Source organism: Panthera tigris, chromosome B4 (genome assembly GCF_018350195.1).
Source record: "Panthera tigris isolate Pti1 chromosome B4, P.tigris_Pti1_mat1.1, whole genome shotgun sequence".
NCBI lineage: Eukaryota > Metazoa > Chordata > Mammalia > Carnivora > Felidae > Panthera > Panthera tigris.
Window position 1 is genome coordinate 71,367,175 of NC_056666.1, and position 20,623 is coordinate 71,387,797.

Below are 20,623 nucleotides of genomic sequence, written 5' to 3' on the forward strand. Positions count from 1 at the left end.
ACTTTGCTTTTCAATGAGCCTTTACTGTTTTCATATCTCTCTTCTAAATCTCCTGCATAAACAGCTAAGTGAATTAGTTATCTTGGAATTATTTCTCTATTCTTTATTTTTTTCCTTTGAAAATGCAATAGCCAGAAAACCATAATGATGAGAGAATTCTTTGATCTGCCTGAATGTCTTAATTCTTTCAGACATTAAGTGTCATACATCATTGTCTGTTGTTTTTAGGTAATGCTGATATTAGCTAAATATACCCAGAAATGGCTGAAGAGCCTACCAGCTTTTCACACTGCGCTCACAAAAAGTTTGCGGCCTAATTTTTAATATTAGCCCCTGCTTGAAAAACACTATTTGAAACCCCATTGAAATCTCAGGAGGCCAAGACTTTACTCACAGAACACCAGGACACTGCCATTAAGGTTCCCCACAGTTTCCTAATTATGTCACTGTTTGAAGCTGTGTTTCAGTACCAAGGTTTGACTTAAGCCCTCTCCCAGTTCTAAGATGTTGTGATGTCTGTCTTTCCTACTTCCGTCTTTCTGTTTGCTCACTTCAGATTCCTCAGAATCCAGAGTATGTCTATTAGTCTCAGATGTCCAAACTAACCAAGTTGTGTGATTAGGTTTCCAGCCTTAACGCAGTGGCTGAGATGTTTCTGTATAGCTCATTACAGGTGTCGCTATTCTCCAAGAACTTGACTTATAGCTGTTTCGAGGCAGTGACTGCCAGTTAGTGAAATTCTCACACTAGAGCTAATGACATTTAAGAATACTTTAGGCACCCTGCATCAATATAGCAATTTCAACATTCCCCAGATCCTTGCCCTAGACTGATTAAAACTCTGTGATGTTATTGATGATTCCTGCTGCACTCCTGATGATCTTTCTCTTGATCTTTCACTCATGTCCTCATCCATCAAATATTTATTTAGCATGTAACTCAGTGACAGCATGGTACATCAAATGGGGTTTACAAGTATAATGCACAATCCTTTAACAGCACAGAAAGAAAGAAAGAAAGAAAGAAAGAAAGAAAGAAAGAAAGAAAGAAAGACCTAATTAGGAACTGTTATAAACTATGCATAATTTTATACAAGCACACAAGTACACCTGGGCAGAGGATCAGAGAGCTGCATCCCAAAGTGTCAGGGTGGTTATCTCTAGATGTCAGGACTATAAAGCAGTGGTCCTTGTAAATGTTTAACAATTGGCTTTCTGTTCTCGAAAGAAATAATTCTAACATATTGGTTCATTTATCCACTCGTATAAGAAAGATAGAAGAGAAATCTGAAAAAATTTAAGACCTGTTGAAAAAACTAATATTAACCTAGAAAAATACATTCAAAGGAAGAAAGCCTTGCTTTGTAGCATTTGTTGATTTCCACGCCATAAACACTCACATTGTGGCCTCCTTCCAGCTTCACAGTAATTAATGTCTGCTCGCTCACAAATCTTCAACTCCTGTAAGCCAGTCTGAACCCACTCCAGCACAACACTGATTGGCTAAGCTGAATTTTCTTTTTTACCTCTTCCTTATTTTCAAAATGTCTTTAATTATAATAGTAGTTGCCTCCAGGGGTAGAAAGTAGGTGTCTGGAGATAGGGACAGAGGTAGACTTTTTCTTCTCCATACCCTGCTGTGCCTTTTAAATTTTAAACCAGGAGATATATTACCAATTCAAAAAAACAATTACAACTTAAATTAAAAAATCCTCACTAAACATTTGTTACAATTGTGATCAAAGGCAGCAAATGACATTTTTAACCTCTGATATGCAATTAATACATATGCATATATATGAAACACATAACGATATAAGATGTTATACCGAAGAAAGCCAAAAAAAGAGTGGCACAAATTTAAAAATTGCATTGGAGGCAAATGCAGGACGGAATTAATGTAAACTGGAAAGGTCAGTAAAAGCTTTATGGGGATGAGAGCAGAGTTCTGAAGTGTGAGGAGGATTTGGACAACAAGAGGGAAAGGAAGGGGGTGACATACAGGTGGTAAGCAGACTGGTCACCGCGCTCGGCATTGACACTCCACTTTCCTTCATCTCAACCAGTGCCGGAGCTGCCGTTCCCACAGTTTCTATTTCTTAGGGACTTCTTCCTACTTAATTTGGCATCAGAGCAGGCTGTACGGCAGGTAGCCAGGTTCTCACTTCGATCAGCCCAAACAGCGATAAGATTGGAGTCAGGGACCAACGTAAGGGAAGAAGTCGTTTCACATCATCGCTGACAGTAATATTAATGTTTATTTAGTAACTGGTCTGTAGTAGGCACCCTCCAGTGGGCTAACTCACAAAGCCTAATTCCGAGAAATAACTCAAGTTCTTGCTCTTGAGCTTTCCATCTGGCAGGCAAGAACATATGCTTAGATGAAGCACCATGACCTCCTCCGACCAACCCCAAATGCAACCAGGGAGTTAGCTTCCCTCAGGGTGCAGAAGAGCTCTTCCATGAACTAGGAAGGACTTTATGGAGAGCGGGACCTGCTCCTAATCACTGCCAGTGAAAGGATCAACTATTCACTGTGACAGGCATTTTTCAACATTGATCTGGTTTATAGCTAACCAACCAGTGGAGCACAAAAGTTCATTCACTTTATCCAGACACATATTTTGCAAACTAGTTCTTCTAAGTGGATACCTCAGGCAATTACACTGAACACACTTAGACACTTTTTGGACATTTTGCTTGGATTTTTTCATGGCATATGTAAGAATTTGATTATCTCTATTTTAATTTGTATCCAATGATGGAATAATCCTTGGGCATTAAAAAATAGACTACAAGTGAATATTTGTTGACATGGGAAAATTGTCAAGATATTTTGCTAAATTTTGAAAAGTAACTTGTAAAACATGTACAGTATGAATCAGTTTTTGAAATATTATATCTCTACCCTTAAGTAGACATTTATAACTGAAAATATTAGTAGAAACTATCCCCAGGTGGTAAAGTTACAGATGATTTTGACTTCCTTCTTTGTAATTTTCTTAATTTGTAAAATTTACTATAACTATCATAATATTTAAAATTTGTAGCATAATTAAAATTTCCACCTTCAATAGGATCCATTCATCAATATGTGAACATAGAACCCACACTACTTCCCGAGGAAAAGCTTGGCCCTGCTCTTGAGAACTGCCTACTTCAGGAGGAAACGGGCATCTTCCATTCAGGTGTGTCCTTGTCAGGCTCCTCGGTTTTTACATAAAATGTCAGTCTTTCCTCCAACTTAATTGCTATTGCTGCTCAACACTTAATTCTCACTGAAGTGTCAACAAAGAATAGCTACAATTCAAGTATTTCTGAGAGAAGTCTAACTTGAATTCAGTGTTATTCTCATGAGAAAAGCAATTTATATGGAATATTGCCTTAAGGACATGGCCTTTTATTAGAGTTTCACATCAGAGGCACTATTGGAATTTTGAGCAGGAAAATTTGGCTGTACAGAACTTTCGTGCATACTACCAAGGGCCTCTGAGGGTACAGTACTGTTTCAAACACCTTCACACGTTGATGCAAGTTCCTGGCATCTCTGTAGCTTTGCTTTTCCCTCAGTGCTTTACAGCATGATGCCACCAGCTGATATGAAGCCCTCTGGATTCATTTCTCTAAAGACACTCATTACATCTTGCATGAAAGGGCATAGGAGAAATACGTTTCTGGTCTCAGAACTAAGAACAATTGCATTATCTTAATCATCCAACTGGGTTTCTATTTTTCCTTTGCCCTGATTTTCATATTTCCTTTTATTCTTATTTGTTGTCCTGTAGATAGCCCTATAAACCACGCTAAATTTTTTGTGAAGCAAATCAAAGAATAAATACATAAGTGTTCATGATACGATGAAACTAAAAATAGGAGTCAGATTAAGACTAAGGAAAGAAAGAACTTCAGCAACACCACAGAAAAAAAACAAAACACACACCATAACACAAGATCTGTCAGGGTGCTAAAAGGTTAGGAGATATCACAGTATACTGGTGAAAACACCACATTCAAGAATCAGAGTAAGTGGATTTGGGTCCTGATTCTGTCACTAACTAGCTAAGTGGTGCTATGGGAGGGGGGGAGGGGGGGAATGCGCAGAAGAGAAGGAAGTCTAACACTAGACCCTGAGAGCTGGCAGGGCACTGAGGTTAAGCCAGCTGGCTCTGGAATCAGATTACCTGAGTTTAAACCCTACCCTCACTTACTCTTGGGAAACTTCAACAACGTAAGCTCTCTGGGTTTGTTTCCCCCCCTTTTTTTTCCCAACAAAAGTTAATTTATTTACTTTGAGAGAGAGAAATCCCATGTGTGGGCACGAGTAGGGAAGGGGCAAAGAGAGGAGAAGAGAGAGAATCCGAAGCAGGCTCCACGCTGCCAGTGCACAGCCCATCACGGGGCTCTGTCCCAGGAACTGTGGGATCAGGACCTGAGCCGAAACCAAGCTGGACGCTTAACCCACTGAGCCACGCAGGTGCCCCTGGGTTTGTTTTTCTTAACTGTAAAATATGAATGAGAATAGTGACTTTGTATGATTATGGCACTTTGTGGAATTTTTTTCTCTAGTGTTCTCAAGCACTTTATATGGATTTACAGATGAAGAACCTGAGGTACAGAAGAGTTAAGTAATTTTCACAAGGTCATAAGGCCAATAAGTGGTATTGCTATGCCTGGAATTCACGGAGTCCATCTCTAGACCCGCACACTTAACCACTGCCCAGTCCTGATGATAAAACGAGCTAATTCACAGCGCCTGGCACACATAAGACTTTAATAACTGCTGGTTTACTAAACAAATAAAAAGAGCCTTGCAAACCTAAATGATCTTTTATATCCTAGAAAGATACACCATATCTCAAATATATTTGATACACCATATCTCAAATTTGTAGATGATATGAAGAAAGAATGAGTAAGTAAAACAAGGAATTACAGAATTAATATTAAATTCAACAAGTATAACTGGAAAGCACAAGAGCTGAGCACAAAAATTTATGTATAAATATATTAATCATGGTGTTATTATTAAAGTTAAAAAAGGAAATGAGTTAAATATCCAAAGTGAGGGGCAGATCAAATAAAATATGGCATATCTACATGCACAGACAAAAGAACTGGGTTAAAATATGGCAAATTTTAAACATTGGTCTCCTTTTGGTAAAATGATTTATATGAGTTTTTCTATTTCTTTACAATTGTCTGCTTTTCAAATTTTCTACAATGAAAATATATTGCCATATTAATTTAAAAAAACAAATATTATCTTTCATTGAAATAACTCAATAAAAATTCCTACATGTTTTCGCAAATCTACTTCACAGGAAAAGTAAGAAAAAAAATCTGCCTGATGGCAAGTTATCCTTCCTCAGGTCCTTCACCAAGAATCTACCTGATGATGGTCGGGTATTTCGGTGGTCCATATACTTATTGTTTAAGATGCTAAAAAAACTTTTTTTTCCATACTATCTTAGTAAGTATTAGATTGAAAGTATACAGATTACAAGAAGTCTGTGCTGGTCAAACGTTTGTAGAGTTATTCATTATATTCAACTCCAGGGACCAACAAAAACATTGCCCATCTGGGATGCATATAGATGAGGGCAGTAGACCTCAAGAATTGCTGTCAATTAAGTCTAAAGAGGAGCAGATGGAGTACCCAGCGCTGGTTAGCCCTGAGACAAGAAGGGTAAGATGGGAGGCTGCAGTGACCATCATGGATGTAAGGATACGCCATCTGGAAGAAGGCTGGACGAGTTCCATGTCTCTACTAATGGGGTGGGGGGGGGGGAGTTACAGGGCAGAAAAATCTAGTGCCCAAAACACAGGGGAAATTTCTTTTAGCAAGCAGAAGTCATCAGCAATAAAACAAGCTGCTCTGTAAAGGAACAAAATTCCTTTATTTTATGTGAATCATGTTGCCTAAAGCTCAAGTGAGATGGGCAAAGTCACAGTACTGTAATGTAAGCAAGGAGGTCTGATATCAATCACTTGAAGACCAGTCCTGACCCTGGGACCAGAAACAGACCAACGGGAAAAGCCCTAGTGAACCCTTAGAAATGGGACCTGTCCCTTTCTTGCTGTGCCTTGAAGATCCTAAGCCAATTACCAGATAAATGTTATCATGGCACCCTCCTGTCAAACACAGGCCAGGACCTGGGAGGAAAGAAACCCAAGTAGGGGGTTATGACAACCCTCTCGGGCTATAGATGGAATAATGCGGGGTCTTGATGCCTTGAGAATAATCCAGGTAGAGCGTGATCAGGAACCTTGCTCTCTATGTCAACTTGCTGTATCTTGTTCACCACGTATATGTGCTTCTGTTTGCCCTTTAGTATTTCATAAAGATTTTCAAAGTCCCAGGCTACCTCATCCCTGGTAAGAGAAACCAAGAAAAGAGGTTTCTCCCCACACCTTAACAAGATCATAAAAACCATGTATATATTTCAAACACTTATTAATCTTCACAACCACCCATGAAATAGGTACTATTACTCTCCCCATTTCACAGGTGAGGAAATTGCAGCACAGAAAGGCCATGTGACTTGCTCAAGGTCCATAGGTAGTAAGTCATGGAGTAAGTATTCAAAATGGGAACACAAAGGAACTTGCATTGTCAGAACTGTGGTAATTCTTTCACTCAAGGGATCATTTAGAGCTTTTTGGTGTTATTCAGTAACAATCTATGTATATGCCAAGCGTCATGAATGAGTTTCTCCTTCCTCCCACCCCCTACTCCCCGTTACTCCCACCAGCTCTCCCCTAATCATACTTCCACACATGTGAGAGACTGGGAGATACTAGACAGAATTTTGATTCAAAACGCATGCAAGAATACAGCTGTGCTGCTGCAGTCTAAGAGATGCATCAAGAAAGAAGTTACCTGTCAGTGATGAAAATTATGACTTATTAAACTCAAACCCAGGCAACTTCCTAAAGAAACTAAATATAGTATTTTTGTGGCTAACTATTCACAAATTACAAAGAAGTATGTTCAGCCTTAACATTGAGGAAGATATCTCATGAGGAATTTAGTCACTAATAAGTGTGTCTCAGGAACAGTGATTTCTGTGTGCTTTTAGCAACATCAAAAGCACCAGCTAGCTTCTTTTGCATCTAGGCTGATTTCAATTACTTGTGTTTGTGATTTTGCATAATGTAGCAAAATTATTCTAGCTGTTTTATTCCAATCTTGTATATTGGATATCTTGATTTTGTTTACTTCTTTTGAATGTGTTCATTTAACCATATATAACGAAAACACAAAAAACCCAGCAGCCACACTCACCTGTGATCCAAGTGGTGAATGGAGAGAATAACTCCAGAATTCAAGTGGGTCTGTTTCAGAGTCACTAAAACAGTAAATTCATGTTTATTTCTCAGCTTCTGAAAAAACTGTTCAGCTGTAGCAGTGGATGCTTTTATACTTCTGGGAGTATCTAAAAAAAGAAACATACATTAAATAGATTATAATTTGGTTTTATAAAGTATCCTTTCCATGCAACATCTTTCAAAAAACATTATTAAGTAATAACTGATAAATACCAAGTTTCAGACTCCTTCAACAAGATTTTTTGCTACAGGGACACCTGGGTGGCTCAGTTGGTTAAGCATCCTACTCTTGGTTTTAGCTCATGTCACGATCCCATGGCTCATGAGTTCAAGCCCCGAGGCTCTGTGCTGACAGTGCAGAGCCTGCTTGGGATTCTCTGTCTCCCTCTTTCTCTGTCCCTCCCCAACTCACTCTCTATCTCAGCACAGAGCCTGCTTGGGATTCTCTGTCTCCCTCTTTCTCTGTCCCTCCCCAACTCACTCTCTATCTCTGTCTAAATAAATAAATAAATATTTTTTAAAAAAACTTTTTGCTACGTATAACACAGGACAGTAAACCAATTACTGGACTCGTGTTTCAGGAATTCTTTTTCAAAAATGTCACCTCTGGGGCAAAGAATCAAAGGATCCTGCTTGAAGAAGTGTACTCCCAAGTTTTCTCCTTACACATACCCTATATTCTGGATACCACAGCCACATCAGTGTCAACAGTGAGCAAAAAGATGTACTTCATAGACTAGAACCTAAAAGACCATGTTAGAGCCATTTAGCTTTTCTGATGCCTCATGACAGAAAACTGGATTTAAATCTATGTGCCACCTTCCACATTGATATCCTTAGCCAGAAGGCGTGCTATAAATAGATTTTTTAAAAGATCATTGAAATTAGTCACTCTCAGCCTTCTGCGCAATGGATGAAACATTAAGATCAAATTGTCTTACCATGCTGTTGAAAGAAATACATAGAACTTAATTCCAATGTCCTCTTCTCCAGACTTAGAGAAAGCCTAGCCAAGGAAAGTATGCGTGGGAGAGCAGAAACTTTTACCCTACACTTCTACCTGGTTTAGTCCTGCACTCCGAGACCCAGGGAGTGGGACCCAGAGGCTATGGGGGCAATACAGATAGAAATGGATTTAGTGGGTAGGAAAAAACCATTATTCAAGCCATCTGCTAACTGAGCATAAGGCTCTCCTATTCATAGTGTGTGCAAAGGGTTGATGGGAGCCAGAAATACAGTTTATGTTGTTCTCAAATCATCCTCCTTGTTTCTATGCTTTAGACTAGGTAGACTAAGTAACTAGACTTACTTACTTTAGAGTAGGTAGTCTAGGTAACTACTAAGCAAGTAGATCTCAACGGAAAAACTACTGGCATTTAGACAGAAAAACCCATCCTTGTGCAAAACTGTCCCATGCTTTGCAGAATATTTAACACCCCTGGTTCTGGCCCAGTGAATGCCAATGGCACCCAACCCCCAATCACTGTGACAACCCAAAGCTTTCCCACACATTTCCAAGCATTTCCTCAGCAGCAGTGTAGCAGAAATCTTGTTGAGAACCACAACTTCAGTGAAAGAGTTTATAGGATTAATCTAAAATTCCATACCTTCCTAGCCCCACAAATTTATGGAATAAAAATGTACCCACATGATCTGTGCCCATCACTGGGAATGGACAGACATGGAGAAGCCCTCAAGATACCCACAAAGTAGTGGACGAGACAAATAATCCCAGTACAATGAAAGAAATGCTGTCATACAGGTAGGTACCAAGCGTGGACGGATCACAGATGTAAAAGTAGCCAACATCATGCAGACGGAAAAATCTCATAAAACAGACGACACTTGATCTGGAGATCACCAGGTAGAAAAGAGAAAGAAAAGCATTCCAGTCATAGGAAGAGCTTGGGAACCAGCAGGAAGGTGTAAAAGGGATTTTTGCTCAAAGTTTTAGGAAAAATAAATTTCTTGCTTCAAAAAAGAAACTTCCTCAGTCCCATCGAATATTCACAATTCAAAAGTAGAACAATAATCTGCAATTTCTGCCATGGTCAACATAATAGTTTCCCCTCAAGCTCAATCAGGGATAAGATTGGCTGTGGAGGGGATTCCATACAATTCCTCCTAGCTCCAAAACTTTCCACTTCCTCAAGGAGGCATACAAAATGAAATTCCATGAGAATAATTCATCTAGTGTTAACTTTTTATTCACTCTAGTCACAAGTAAATCATTCCCAAACTTCATCACTTCATCTTAATTTGATAGATAAAAGCAAATTAAAATCAAATTATAAATATTTATTATGCTTCCCCCTCTTTCAACCAGGTAGAGCTTCAGCAGCACCCTTTGTCTTGCCTAGTAGGATGATAGATGGGGATGCAAATGAGAGAAGCAGAGAAAGGACTACACTGAATACAGAAAGGAAGATGAAACCCAGAGAGAGAGAGATCCAAAGATGTGGTGTGGAGAGCTTGAGCTCATCCAGTGAGAGAAAAGAATTTAGAAATGCACCACAGCTGCCTTACAAGGTGAAACTTTTAAAAAAGAGATTCTTAATGAGGGTTTTTAGGAAGTTTCGTCATTTGGTATGCATAGAAAACCTTCACTAATCTCTATATTATCCTCTACTGCTTTTGGAGTCAGATTTGTGAGGAGAGTTGACAGGTTATCTTATTTGTGAGATTTTTCTTTATTTTGTTTTCAGATGAAATGATATGTAAAGATTGACCTTAAGAGGAATAGAAGGATCTAAAAGAATGGATTACATTTGAGTATCATTAATAAAAATGTAAGACACCATGGTTGAAAACATGGTGAAGGAATCTATAGATGAAAGAAACATTTTTTTTTTAATTGATCAAACTATACTTTGGAAATTTTTCTCTGGTGGCCACATAGAAAGTTATTTGAAGAAAGAAAAAAGTTGAATGCAGGGAGAACTCTTAAGAAACTCTCACAACTCAGATGATCATTAACTTTTTTGTTAGATTTCACATATTTTAAACATCACATATTGACATCCCTACACTTCCTTTCCTAAACCAAACCATCCTGTGCAACTTCTCCTCCCAGTTCATTATCGTCCATCTTGCTCCCTCTGTGAGGGCAGAATGACTTACTGGAAGGAGGGCCCCTCCAGCACAAACATGGCCAGCAGAAGCTCCATTCAGCTCATGCTATAGTGACAGGAGAAATAATATTGGGTTTTGTTTTTTCTTCCATCTAGATTAACCAAGTTCATTACAGAGAGATTTTAAAATGGGCTTGCATGAAATTCCCACCCGTGTTATGCAGAGGGGCAATATGGAAGGCAGTGGGAGGGAGAGAACCTGACCTGACTTACTATGGCCTCAGGATGGTCTACTGACCTGGCAACGCCAACCCAGGGGCCCAAGACACAGGTGAATATTTTTAAGTTTCTGGATTGTGACAGAGAGAACTTAAAGGAAGTATATAAATCATGATTGCATCATAATTTTTAGCTGTTAACAGTACACCATCTCTCATCAACCCTGACCTCATCCTAATATTATTTAAATCTATTGTTGCCCTTAAGAACGTGTTTTCATATATTCATCATGCTTGAGTCCAGGAAGGACTTGATGGGAGTCTGAACTCTCTGAAAAGCATCAGAATAAATAGAAGAGGAAGAATTCAAGAGAGTTTTAGAAAACAGAAGAATTGGGTCAGTGATAAAACACATGCAAAAGGCAAAAGAAAGAGAGAAAACTGAAGTTAATTGAATCTAAAGTTTCTAGCTGGAGAGACTAGATGAAAGGAAATGCAGTAGCAGAATGATGGGATTTCACTTTTAGAAATGGTTGGGACACATATGTGGAAGTGTCCAATAGGAGGTGGGCACTATAGAACTTGATCTCATGAGAGAGGTCAAGGTTGGCAATATAGATTTAGAAGTCATCAAAATATAGTATCTAAAATAATAGGTGTGCCTGAGTAAATCATAGGAAACACAAGAATGAGGGTATGAAGGATGGAACACAGAAAAACTAAATCTGGGAGTGCCTAAGTAGCTCAGTAGGTTAAGCATCTTACTCTTGATTTAGGATTCGTGATCTCATTGTTTATGAGCCCCTCATCCAGCTCTGTGTTGATGGCACAGTCTGTTTGGGATTCTGTCTCTCTGTCTCTCTGTCTCTCTGTCTCTCTGTCTCTCTCTCTGCCCCTCCCTCAGTCACTCTCTCAAAATAAAAATTTTAAAAAACTAAATCTGTTGCATACACATATATAATGTTGCACAGCTGCTACTATACAACATTTATCCTTCAAAAATGTATAATGATATATTTTACCCTTTGAGCCCATATTCCATTTTGTTCTCACAAAGCTCTGGAAACTAGACAGGAACAACCATTACTACGTCCTTTTTCAGTGAGTAAAACAAGCCAAGGAACAATCCTGTGATTCACCCACAGAGGTGATAATGCCAGAGGCATTATGGGGATGACAATTTCTGGTCCAGTGTTCTTTCCACTAAATCATACTGCCTCCTGAACATGGCATCCTTTATCCATGCTTAACTGCCACTCACAAATATAAATGCAAATAAGAGAGCACCAAAATAGAAAATAATCCAGAAAAAAAGTAATGATATAAGATAACATTTTTAGTTCTTTAAGTGACTAGCTTAGTAGTGATTTTAAGAAAGGTCACATTCCTCATTTGCATTTCTGTTTCTCAATTTGTAAAATTAACATTCCTACCTTCCATTTTCATCTCAAGGATTATACAATGTTCAGAGAGACTTCTGAGTTCCCACAGTTATTACTATAGACCCAATTCGAGTCTTCACTGGAAAATCAAGTCAAAGAAACCATCATGTAAGAGTTAATTTTAGAATTAATAATTCAATATAGGTATGCATGAAGCAACTTCTCAACAAGGCCTCCTGCTAAGGAACCAAACATAGAAAAATGAAGTGTGGTGGCTATCAGAATGAACTTGGAGCCCAGAAGAATAAGGTTTCAATGCCAGCTATGCAGATTATTAGCTATGCCTGGCATGTAGTAAACACCATGTGTTGGCCATTAGGATTATGATACTTATCATTATTACTCTTCCAAGTGGTGAGACTGTGGAATCAGCCAAAACTACCAACAGCCGTGATACCTTTGGGGTGATTTCTGAGCTTACTTTCATTCTAAGCATCCCCAACTCCACCATAAATGATCAGTTTCCACATTTCGAAATTGGTATAAATGTTTTCGGCAATCAAATTATTCTTAAGATAAAATCCTGCCTACCACTCTCTATTTCTACAAAACAATGAGTGATCATTCATTTACGGACAAAAATCAATGTAAATTGAATTTCTTTTCAATGAAGGGCTGACAGAGATCATTTGAATTGCCTCTTCAGGAAAAACAAAAACAAAAACAAAAACAAAAACAAAAAACAGGCTGATAAAAGTGGCCTTTAAACACTACTACAAAGCCCCACAGAAAAACTTATCAACACACCCATGCTAGAGTAAATCTTTTTAATTGGAGAACTGCTTGGGTTTAAAACAAAACTCTGTTTCAATGTTTTCCATTTTTATTGTGTACAGAGCCCAAAAAATCCCACTATAAGAAACAATTCATGGCATTTTAAAGCAGTTATTAATAAGTAATGAAGTAGTTCTGAAGCAATTACATCAAAATATTCATTTTTTTTGTCATGGGACTACCAGAATGGAGTGATGCATTCCTGTGTGGATGTAGTAACCATTTCTAGGGATTTCCACCATGTGCTATGGATTCCCCATATACATCACAGTTAGGGGGATACAGGAGAGAGAGAGAAACTGGTTTATTTCAAAAATAAGACTGTAGGTGCACCTGGGTGGCTCAGCAGGTTGAGAGTCCAACTCTTGATTTCAGCTCAGGTCATGATCGTAGGGTCATAAGATGGAGCCCCAAGTCAGGCTCCACGCTGAGCATGGAACCTGCTGAAGATTTTCTCTCTTTCTCTCTCTGCCCCTACCCTGCTCTCTCTCTCTCAAAAGAAATAAATAAACATTTAAAAAAACAGACTGTAGATGAATGGAACAATGTACGTGCTGGCAAACATGGGTACTTACTGAAAAAGAGAGTCAGACTGGAGCTTCTTTCAGTATTTTTAGTGTGTTAGCAAAAGTAAAGAGAAGGGATTTGTCCATCTACCAATAACAAACCGGCAAGAATTATTTTCTTCTTTTGCACTTAAACTGCATTACTATAATTGCCATCATGAATCGCACGAGTCTCTGCCACTGACAGGTCTCTATCCCATCTGCAGTGTATAGAACCTAAATTGATTTTCCCCCACATAACCAGACTAATACAAATACCAAGTACAGATTCAATTATAAAAACAGTCTAATCTCCAGCATAAGATGGTTGACTTAGAATGTGCCAAAACTCACCAAATTACTTTTTTTTTCAGTCTCTGACTATGAAAGGCTGTTATCTTCTGAATTCAGGTTAGAAATATATGAAGTCAGAACTATTAGTATAGTTCCTATCCATCGCTCTTAACTCTCCCTTCAATATATTCATGCCTTTATACTGCAAACTTGCAAGGCAAAGTAATGGTTACAACTTTAAAAGCCATTAATATTTGATTAACACCATATATGCAGTTTGCAAAGTCCTTAAACATGAATAATCTCATGTAAGCCTCAGAGCAACATTGAATAAATGGGATTATTGCTCCAAAGTAATAGAAATTACAGATGAGGAGAGGGAGGCACAGAAAAGCCAAGAAACTCGCCATCATCACCATGCATGGCTCAAAATCGGAGCTCATTTTCTGTGAATTTACTATATTAGAAACTTGTTGGTTCGAACCTCAGGCGCTTCCCCAGTGATATCTGAAGCAAGCTCTGAACATAAAGGGCAAGGAGAGACAGAACAAAGAGGCAGGCCATTCCAGATTGGGAGGGGGCAGTTTTAATAAAGCAAGGGAACTTAGAGGCTTGCCCTGGGCAGCCGCAAGACGCACAGATCTCTACATCAGCCTGCAAAAATCATAAATTTATATAGAAGCCTTAACTGGATTCACTCAGTTTATACCAATCCAGATGGTCTCAACAACACACTGCTCTCTCATGGCCGCATCCCTGAAAATGACTGCCACTGTGGGAATGGAGGGCGGAGGGCAGAGGGTACATTTCAAGGAAGGGGATGAGGTAAGGAGCCTCCAATTGCCCAGGGCCAGCTCAAGGGTCAATTTGAGGTCACCTCCTCTCCTAACCTCCTCTAACAGAACTATCAAAAGCAATTAGGATAGGATAAATGAACAAACCCACCAAATTCAAGTGGCAGAGCTGGGATCTCAACCCAAGCCAACACGCTTCTTATTATTACACGATAGTGTCCTACTAACATGATGGTGATGCACACTCTAGAGAGTAAATAAACTGTCATATTAATTTTTATAAAAATATATTCTGAATATAAATACATTTTTCTTGATCTTCAGATTCATTTAGGCTACACCAATCTACAAAACTATATATAATCTTTAGAGAATCTAAACTACTGAGATAGAAACTGTACTTTTAATCAAAACCAAAAGTTTTTTTTTAAACAAATGTTTATTTATTTACTTTGAGAGAGAGAGTTGGAGGAGCAGAGAGGTAGGGAGAAAGGGAATCCCAAATGCGCTGACATGGGGGTCAATCTCATGAACCATGAGATCATGGCCTGGGCTGAAATCAAGAGTCGGACACTTAACCAACTGAGTCACCCACGTGCCACACCAAAACCTTTTTTAAAAGACAATTTTGCGGGGCGCCTGGGTGGCTCAGTCGGTTGAGCGTCCGACTTCAGCCCAGGTCATGATCTCGCGTTCCATGAGTTCGAGCCCCGCGTCGGGCTCTGTGCTGACAGCTCGGAGCCCGGAGCCTGTTTCAGATTCTGTGTCTCCCTCTCTCTCTGACCCTCCCCTGTTCATGCTCTGTCTCCCTCTGTCTCAAAAATAAATAAACATTAAAAAAAAAATTAAAAAAAAAAAAGACAATTTTGAAACAATTCTCCTTAAAAAATTATTGGGCAAAATGTTGTGAGTACCCACAAGTTTTTAATGGGGCAAACCCACATCTAATGATGCCCATCCTCACCCTTCAGAGATCTATATGCCCTTTACATTACTAGGTTAGCATAGTGAATACTCTTGGAAAGCCAACGTCCTCTTCTACATTTTATTTGAGAATAAAATTTAGTGAGCTAAATCCCAAAACCATCTCAAAAGTTTTTTTCAAATCAACAGCTAATTATAATTTGATTCAATGCACAATAAGCATATATATCCTCATGTATTATTTACAAAATTATTTGTTAGCTTAATGCTATGAATATGCAACCACATAAAAACATACATATGTGAATACAATCAGATTTAAAACATAAGCTTAAGCACCATCCAAAGAAACAAAAACAAATAGCAGGTTCTACTCCTGGATTTAGCAACTAAATGGTTTACTTTAAGCAAATCATTTATGACTCATCTGTGGGAATTTTCATTAATGAAGTGCAACAAAATTTCATCAGGATGTAGGAGGGTGACAAACAACAAAATGTCTATAATTTTGAGCTTAAAATTACAGTATTAAAATTTTATACATAACACATATAATACAAGTTATTTAGAGTATTCCATTTTGTTTTGGGTCTAGGTTAACAAGCAACTTTCTGATAATAATTCGGCTTCCCAGGTACATTTTCCTTCAGAGACAGCAGTAGTAATTAACTACACGGGTATTCTGGTTTAGTTCACTGTTATAATCTTTGTTGTAGATTAAAATTAAAATCAGCACTTGAGTATGTAATCAGATTAATGCTTTTGGCTTGCGTGAAGCAGTTCCTTAGAACCTCACCAGTGAAATTACCAACTGTTTTGTTACCAGAAAAATTAAGAGGATAAACGAGTTAAACAATATCCCTCTTTATGATCTCTACTCCCAACTGGAATACTGCTCAAGACTAAGATTAAATGGGTAGAAATGTTAAGTAAATAACAGGGATGATGACAATGTCATCTACAACCTTAATAGACTGGCTGTATTCCTGTGTTAAGACTGCCTCATTATCTGTAGATAGCAGTCTCAATAACATCATTTGAATATATGTAGCAGACTTAAGAATCAGTAATTGGCTAGATCTTTATTTAAACCAATCTGAATGAAATGTATTATCAAATTGAACCCAAACTGAATGTGCACAATTTGTCCGCTAATATCAAAGCCAATGTCTTAAATACGTAAGTAAAATTAGACTCATGGACTATCATACTTTATGAAACATGCTTTTGCTTTGACTAGAGCAATTAAAACCTTGAATAAATAAAATGTATGAATGTCTTTTTAAAAAAAGAAAAAAACTTGAGTTTTCACTGGGCTTTTTTCACTGGGCTTACCCTTAGCAGTACATCAAAGGTTCAAATGCACCTTCATATACTGACACGTTATCAGTGTATGAAGTATTGCTTAAATTAACAACTTACTCATCTTAGCATTAAACTGTATAAATTCATGAGCTACATCATTTTTCCCTCTTGTAAATTATCCTATATAGAGTATCCTATATAGAGTGTATATATATATACTTAATATATATATTATATATATATAAAATAATTAAGTTACTCTCTTAATACATATGAATACTTTATACATATATTATATATAATATATATATAATATCTTAAGTGCAAATATAATTACTCTTCATAAAGTATTCATATGTATTAAGAGAGTAACTATAAGTGCAAAAGAAAAATGTACATATGCTAATTTTTTAAGTGAAAACTGAATCACAAGTTATTCCTTTAATTTCTTTGAGGTCTGATCAGATTCATTCAGTCCCTGAGAAGGATAAGAGAGAAAAAAAATATATATGTCCCTTCAAAAAATCTGGCTATCTTTTTATCCACATGTGTGCTGATGTTTTGGCTTGGCTTTAGTCAAATTATTAGTGTAAAAAGAAAGAAGGGGCGCCTGGGTGGCTCAGTCAGTTAAGCACCCAACTTTTGGTTTGGTCATGATCTGTGGTTTCATGAGCTCGAGCCCCACATTGGGCTCTGCGCTGGCAGGGTGGAGCCTGCTTGGGAGTCTCTCTCTCCCTTTTCTCTCTGCCCCTCCCCCACTCACGCTGTCTCTGTCTCTCTCAAAAGAAGTAAACTTAAAAAGAAATAAACTTAAAAAGAAAAAAGAAGAAAGAAAAGAAAACTAACAGGATCAAGGCGAGATCTCTACTATATATCTTTAATAGTTGACTGACACCTATTAATTGGCAAGAATAAGGAATAGGGATCTATAACATACAGTTTCACACATTTATATAAAATGTTATGGTTATACATTCTACAACCTCAGATTGCACAAGCAGATTCTAACAGAATCTTTGCTGAATAGCCAAAGAGATAGGATGTAGTGCCCCATCAATTATGCAGAGCTGAAATGCTGAAATGCACAATTTCATCTTCCACCTAATAGGCCAATTTGACCTGAGACATCAATTTTGGGAGTTTGTTCTGCTTTATCCTTCTTTAATTATAATAATCAAATTATTTTAGAATAACAAGACACCAAAATATCAGTTACCATGATTAATCACCCTATCAAAATTGTGCTACATTTTTTTTTACTATTATCATTTTCACTGCAACAAAGAACACAGCATTATAAGGTACAAAAGGACACAGACCACAGAATAGTCAGTTTCTCAATCCACAGTTTCAGACACTAGCCCCATGTCAACTCCTGCCCTTGTCTCCCCAGGCCCCGTATCTGCCTCCCCTCAGTTTCTGGGCCAGTTATAATGATGCCAGAAAATCAGAAGTGGGGATCAAGAATTAAGTTATTTTTCTCAGGGATTACAAAAACAAAGAGCTCTGAAAATTTGTGCAGCCTCTAAAACTAATCATTTCCCAGCCCCACTACACTGGCCCCAGCTACAAGGCTGAACGTCTGCTTCACCTTCCCAACCTAGAACTCTCAGCTCTGCCCTGCACACCAATCTCAAGTTCTGGTGTTTTGCCAGGATCTTGCCAATTCTCTCTGCTGTGCCTCTGGAATGGATGAATCTGCTAAAGTGTGTCAGAATGCTAGATCCATCAAATGATGCCTGCCTGACTTTGAATTGTGGGGGCTACTGGATTTGTCCCATTTACCAGACTAGATACCACCCCCAACTCCTACTCATCCTCATACCCTCCCCATCTTACTCCCTCTTGGAGTTTTTCCCACCCCTATAAATTTCTCTACAATACATTCACTAAATGCTGATACTGTCCCTAGATAAAGTACAGAAGATTCACTTACTGACTAAACTAATCTCTGGATTTCACCTTACCAGAAACTATATAATTGCCACTCTCAATGTATCCATTTTTAGGAGCCTTAAATCTAATCCCTCCAAGCTAGTGTCTCTCCCATTTCAAGCTTGGATTTCTCCCTAAGTGCCCATTCCAGGGCTAAGGATTGCCTTCAATTTCCTATTCACTTTAATTAATTCAACAAATATATAACTGAGCACTTGCTATGTGCTGAGCATTCAAAAATGAAGATCAAGAACAATCTACCTTACTGTCGCATCTACCTTACTGTCGCAGAGATGCTAGTTGTCCTCCAATGGCAGTAATTCTCTCCTTTTTAGTAATAAAACACCCACATATCTGGGTACATGGCTATCCAGCTAGAAACCACATTCCCTAGTTCTCTTTGCAACTAAAGTGGCCAGGTGACAAGTTCTTGTCAGCAGGATATAAGTAAAAGTGACCTATGCTACAATCCAGATTTTATTATTAGAAAGGAAACTCATTGCCCTCCATTCTCCTTACCCTCAGTCTGGAATAGGGATATTGAGGTAGTAAGCCAAGCTCTTCAATGAGGACAAGGGCAATGAGGGGCTAAACTAATAACCTCATGTGGCAGAGCCACCCAATATCCCTGGAACCTCTGATTGTTACCTGAGAGAGATTTAGATGTCTTTGCTTTGAGCACTTTGAGATGTTCTTGTTTGAGAAAGGCATTTTGGGTGTCTTTTTTACAGGAGTTTAGCCTATTCCTAAGTAATATATCTCCCCAAGTTTCCTATGACTCATTCAGAATTGAGTGGGATTCTTTAAAACAAGGATCAGCAAAATTTTCTGCATAAGGTCAGATAGCAAATTATTTTAGGCTTTGCAAGCCACATACATCTCTTTTGAATATTCTTTTAAATTTATTTTTATTATTTTTTTACAATCATTTAAAATGTTAAAAACCATTCTTAGTTCAAGGTGCCATACAAACTAGGCCTCAAACTGGGCCCACAGGACCATAGTTTCCTAACCCCTGTAAGCAACAAATAACAGATTTAATTTCCCATATTCACTTTATAGCTTTAGTTAGTTATGTTTATGTTTAGAAAGGGGGAAAAAACAATGTGATAAAGGCTTAGCGAGAGAAAGTCTAGATGCTGTGCAAGCAGAAAAGGAAGGAGGTAAATTCTGCCTGTTAACTTGCCTTCATCACTACTGCTGATATGTACATTCGGGGCATATCCTATCTTCTCTCATTCTATGATGCTTTCCAAGGGCAGGGATTGATTTTGTCATTCTCCTTGTAGGCACAGCCCATGCAGAAAACAATCAGTAAGCATGGCCAATTGTCTTGTCCATCGATGACTCTCCACCTACTTCTATGCCTTTTAATGACAAGGTACTGTCGTCTGTTCAAGTCACTAAGTAAAGGTTACAGATTTCTTTTGCTTTCCAACATTCTTTTGCATCGCCACCTAGCTTAACATTATGATTTATAAGGTGGAGTAAAGGATAATCCCAATGAACTAAACTGGAATGATACAAAAAAAATTTACAATACTACTTTATATTGTTCTGTATTTAGACCAAAGACTCTCTCCTTTCCCCTTGGAATATGAACCAGCAAGTCTGCGTGGGGATCCTAGATTTACGAAAAGAACTTAGTCCTTTGTAGCATTCAGAGATGAGCATGTTCCTAGAAAAAGGAAAAATAGCGAATTCAAAACTTTCCCCTTAGATGCTGACAGTGTGGGTTGAGTACTTTCTTAGAAATGTTAGACATTTCTAGAATGTCAGAGAAAATAACTTTTAATTGAATGGCCAGAAATACCTCCCAGAGCCAAAGGAAAGCACTTGTCTTCTTTCATCTCCACATCAGCTTTGGGGATAGCTGTGTGTTGACCTACAAAGAATGTTCAGAACACTTACTGAATTAATGTTCTTGTATTTTTTTTTCTTTTGCCGTGTAAGATTAGATTAGGAAAAATTTTAGGAAAGAAGTCTACACAGT

The 20,623-nt window shown here is 38.1% G+C and overlaps 1 protein-coding gene across 2 annotated transcripts in view; it reads right to left on the reverse strand.

The window, feature by feature from the left end:
- NELL2 (neural EGFL like 2) overlaps positions 1 to 20,623 on the reverse strand; it is a 393,863-nt gene that overhangs the window by 275,537 nt on the left and 97,703 nt on the right. For both annotated transcript variants that reach the window (XM_042992139.1, XM_042992138.1), the window contains exon 4: positions 7,285 to 7,435. In XM_042992139.1, coding sequence (XP_042848073.1) covers positions 7,285 to 7,435 — 151 coding nt within the window. The remainder of the gene's footprint in view (positions 1 to 7,284; positions 7,436 to 20,623) is intronic.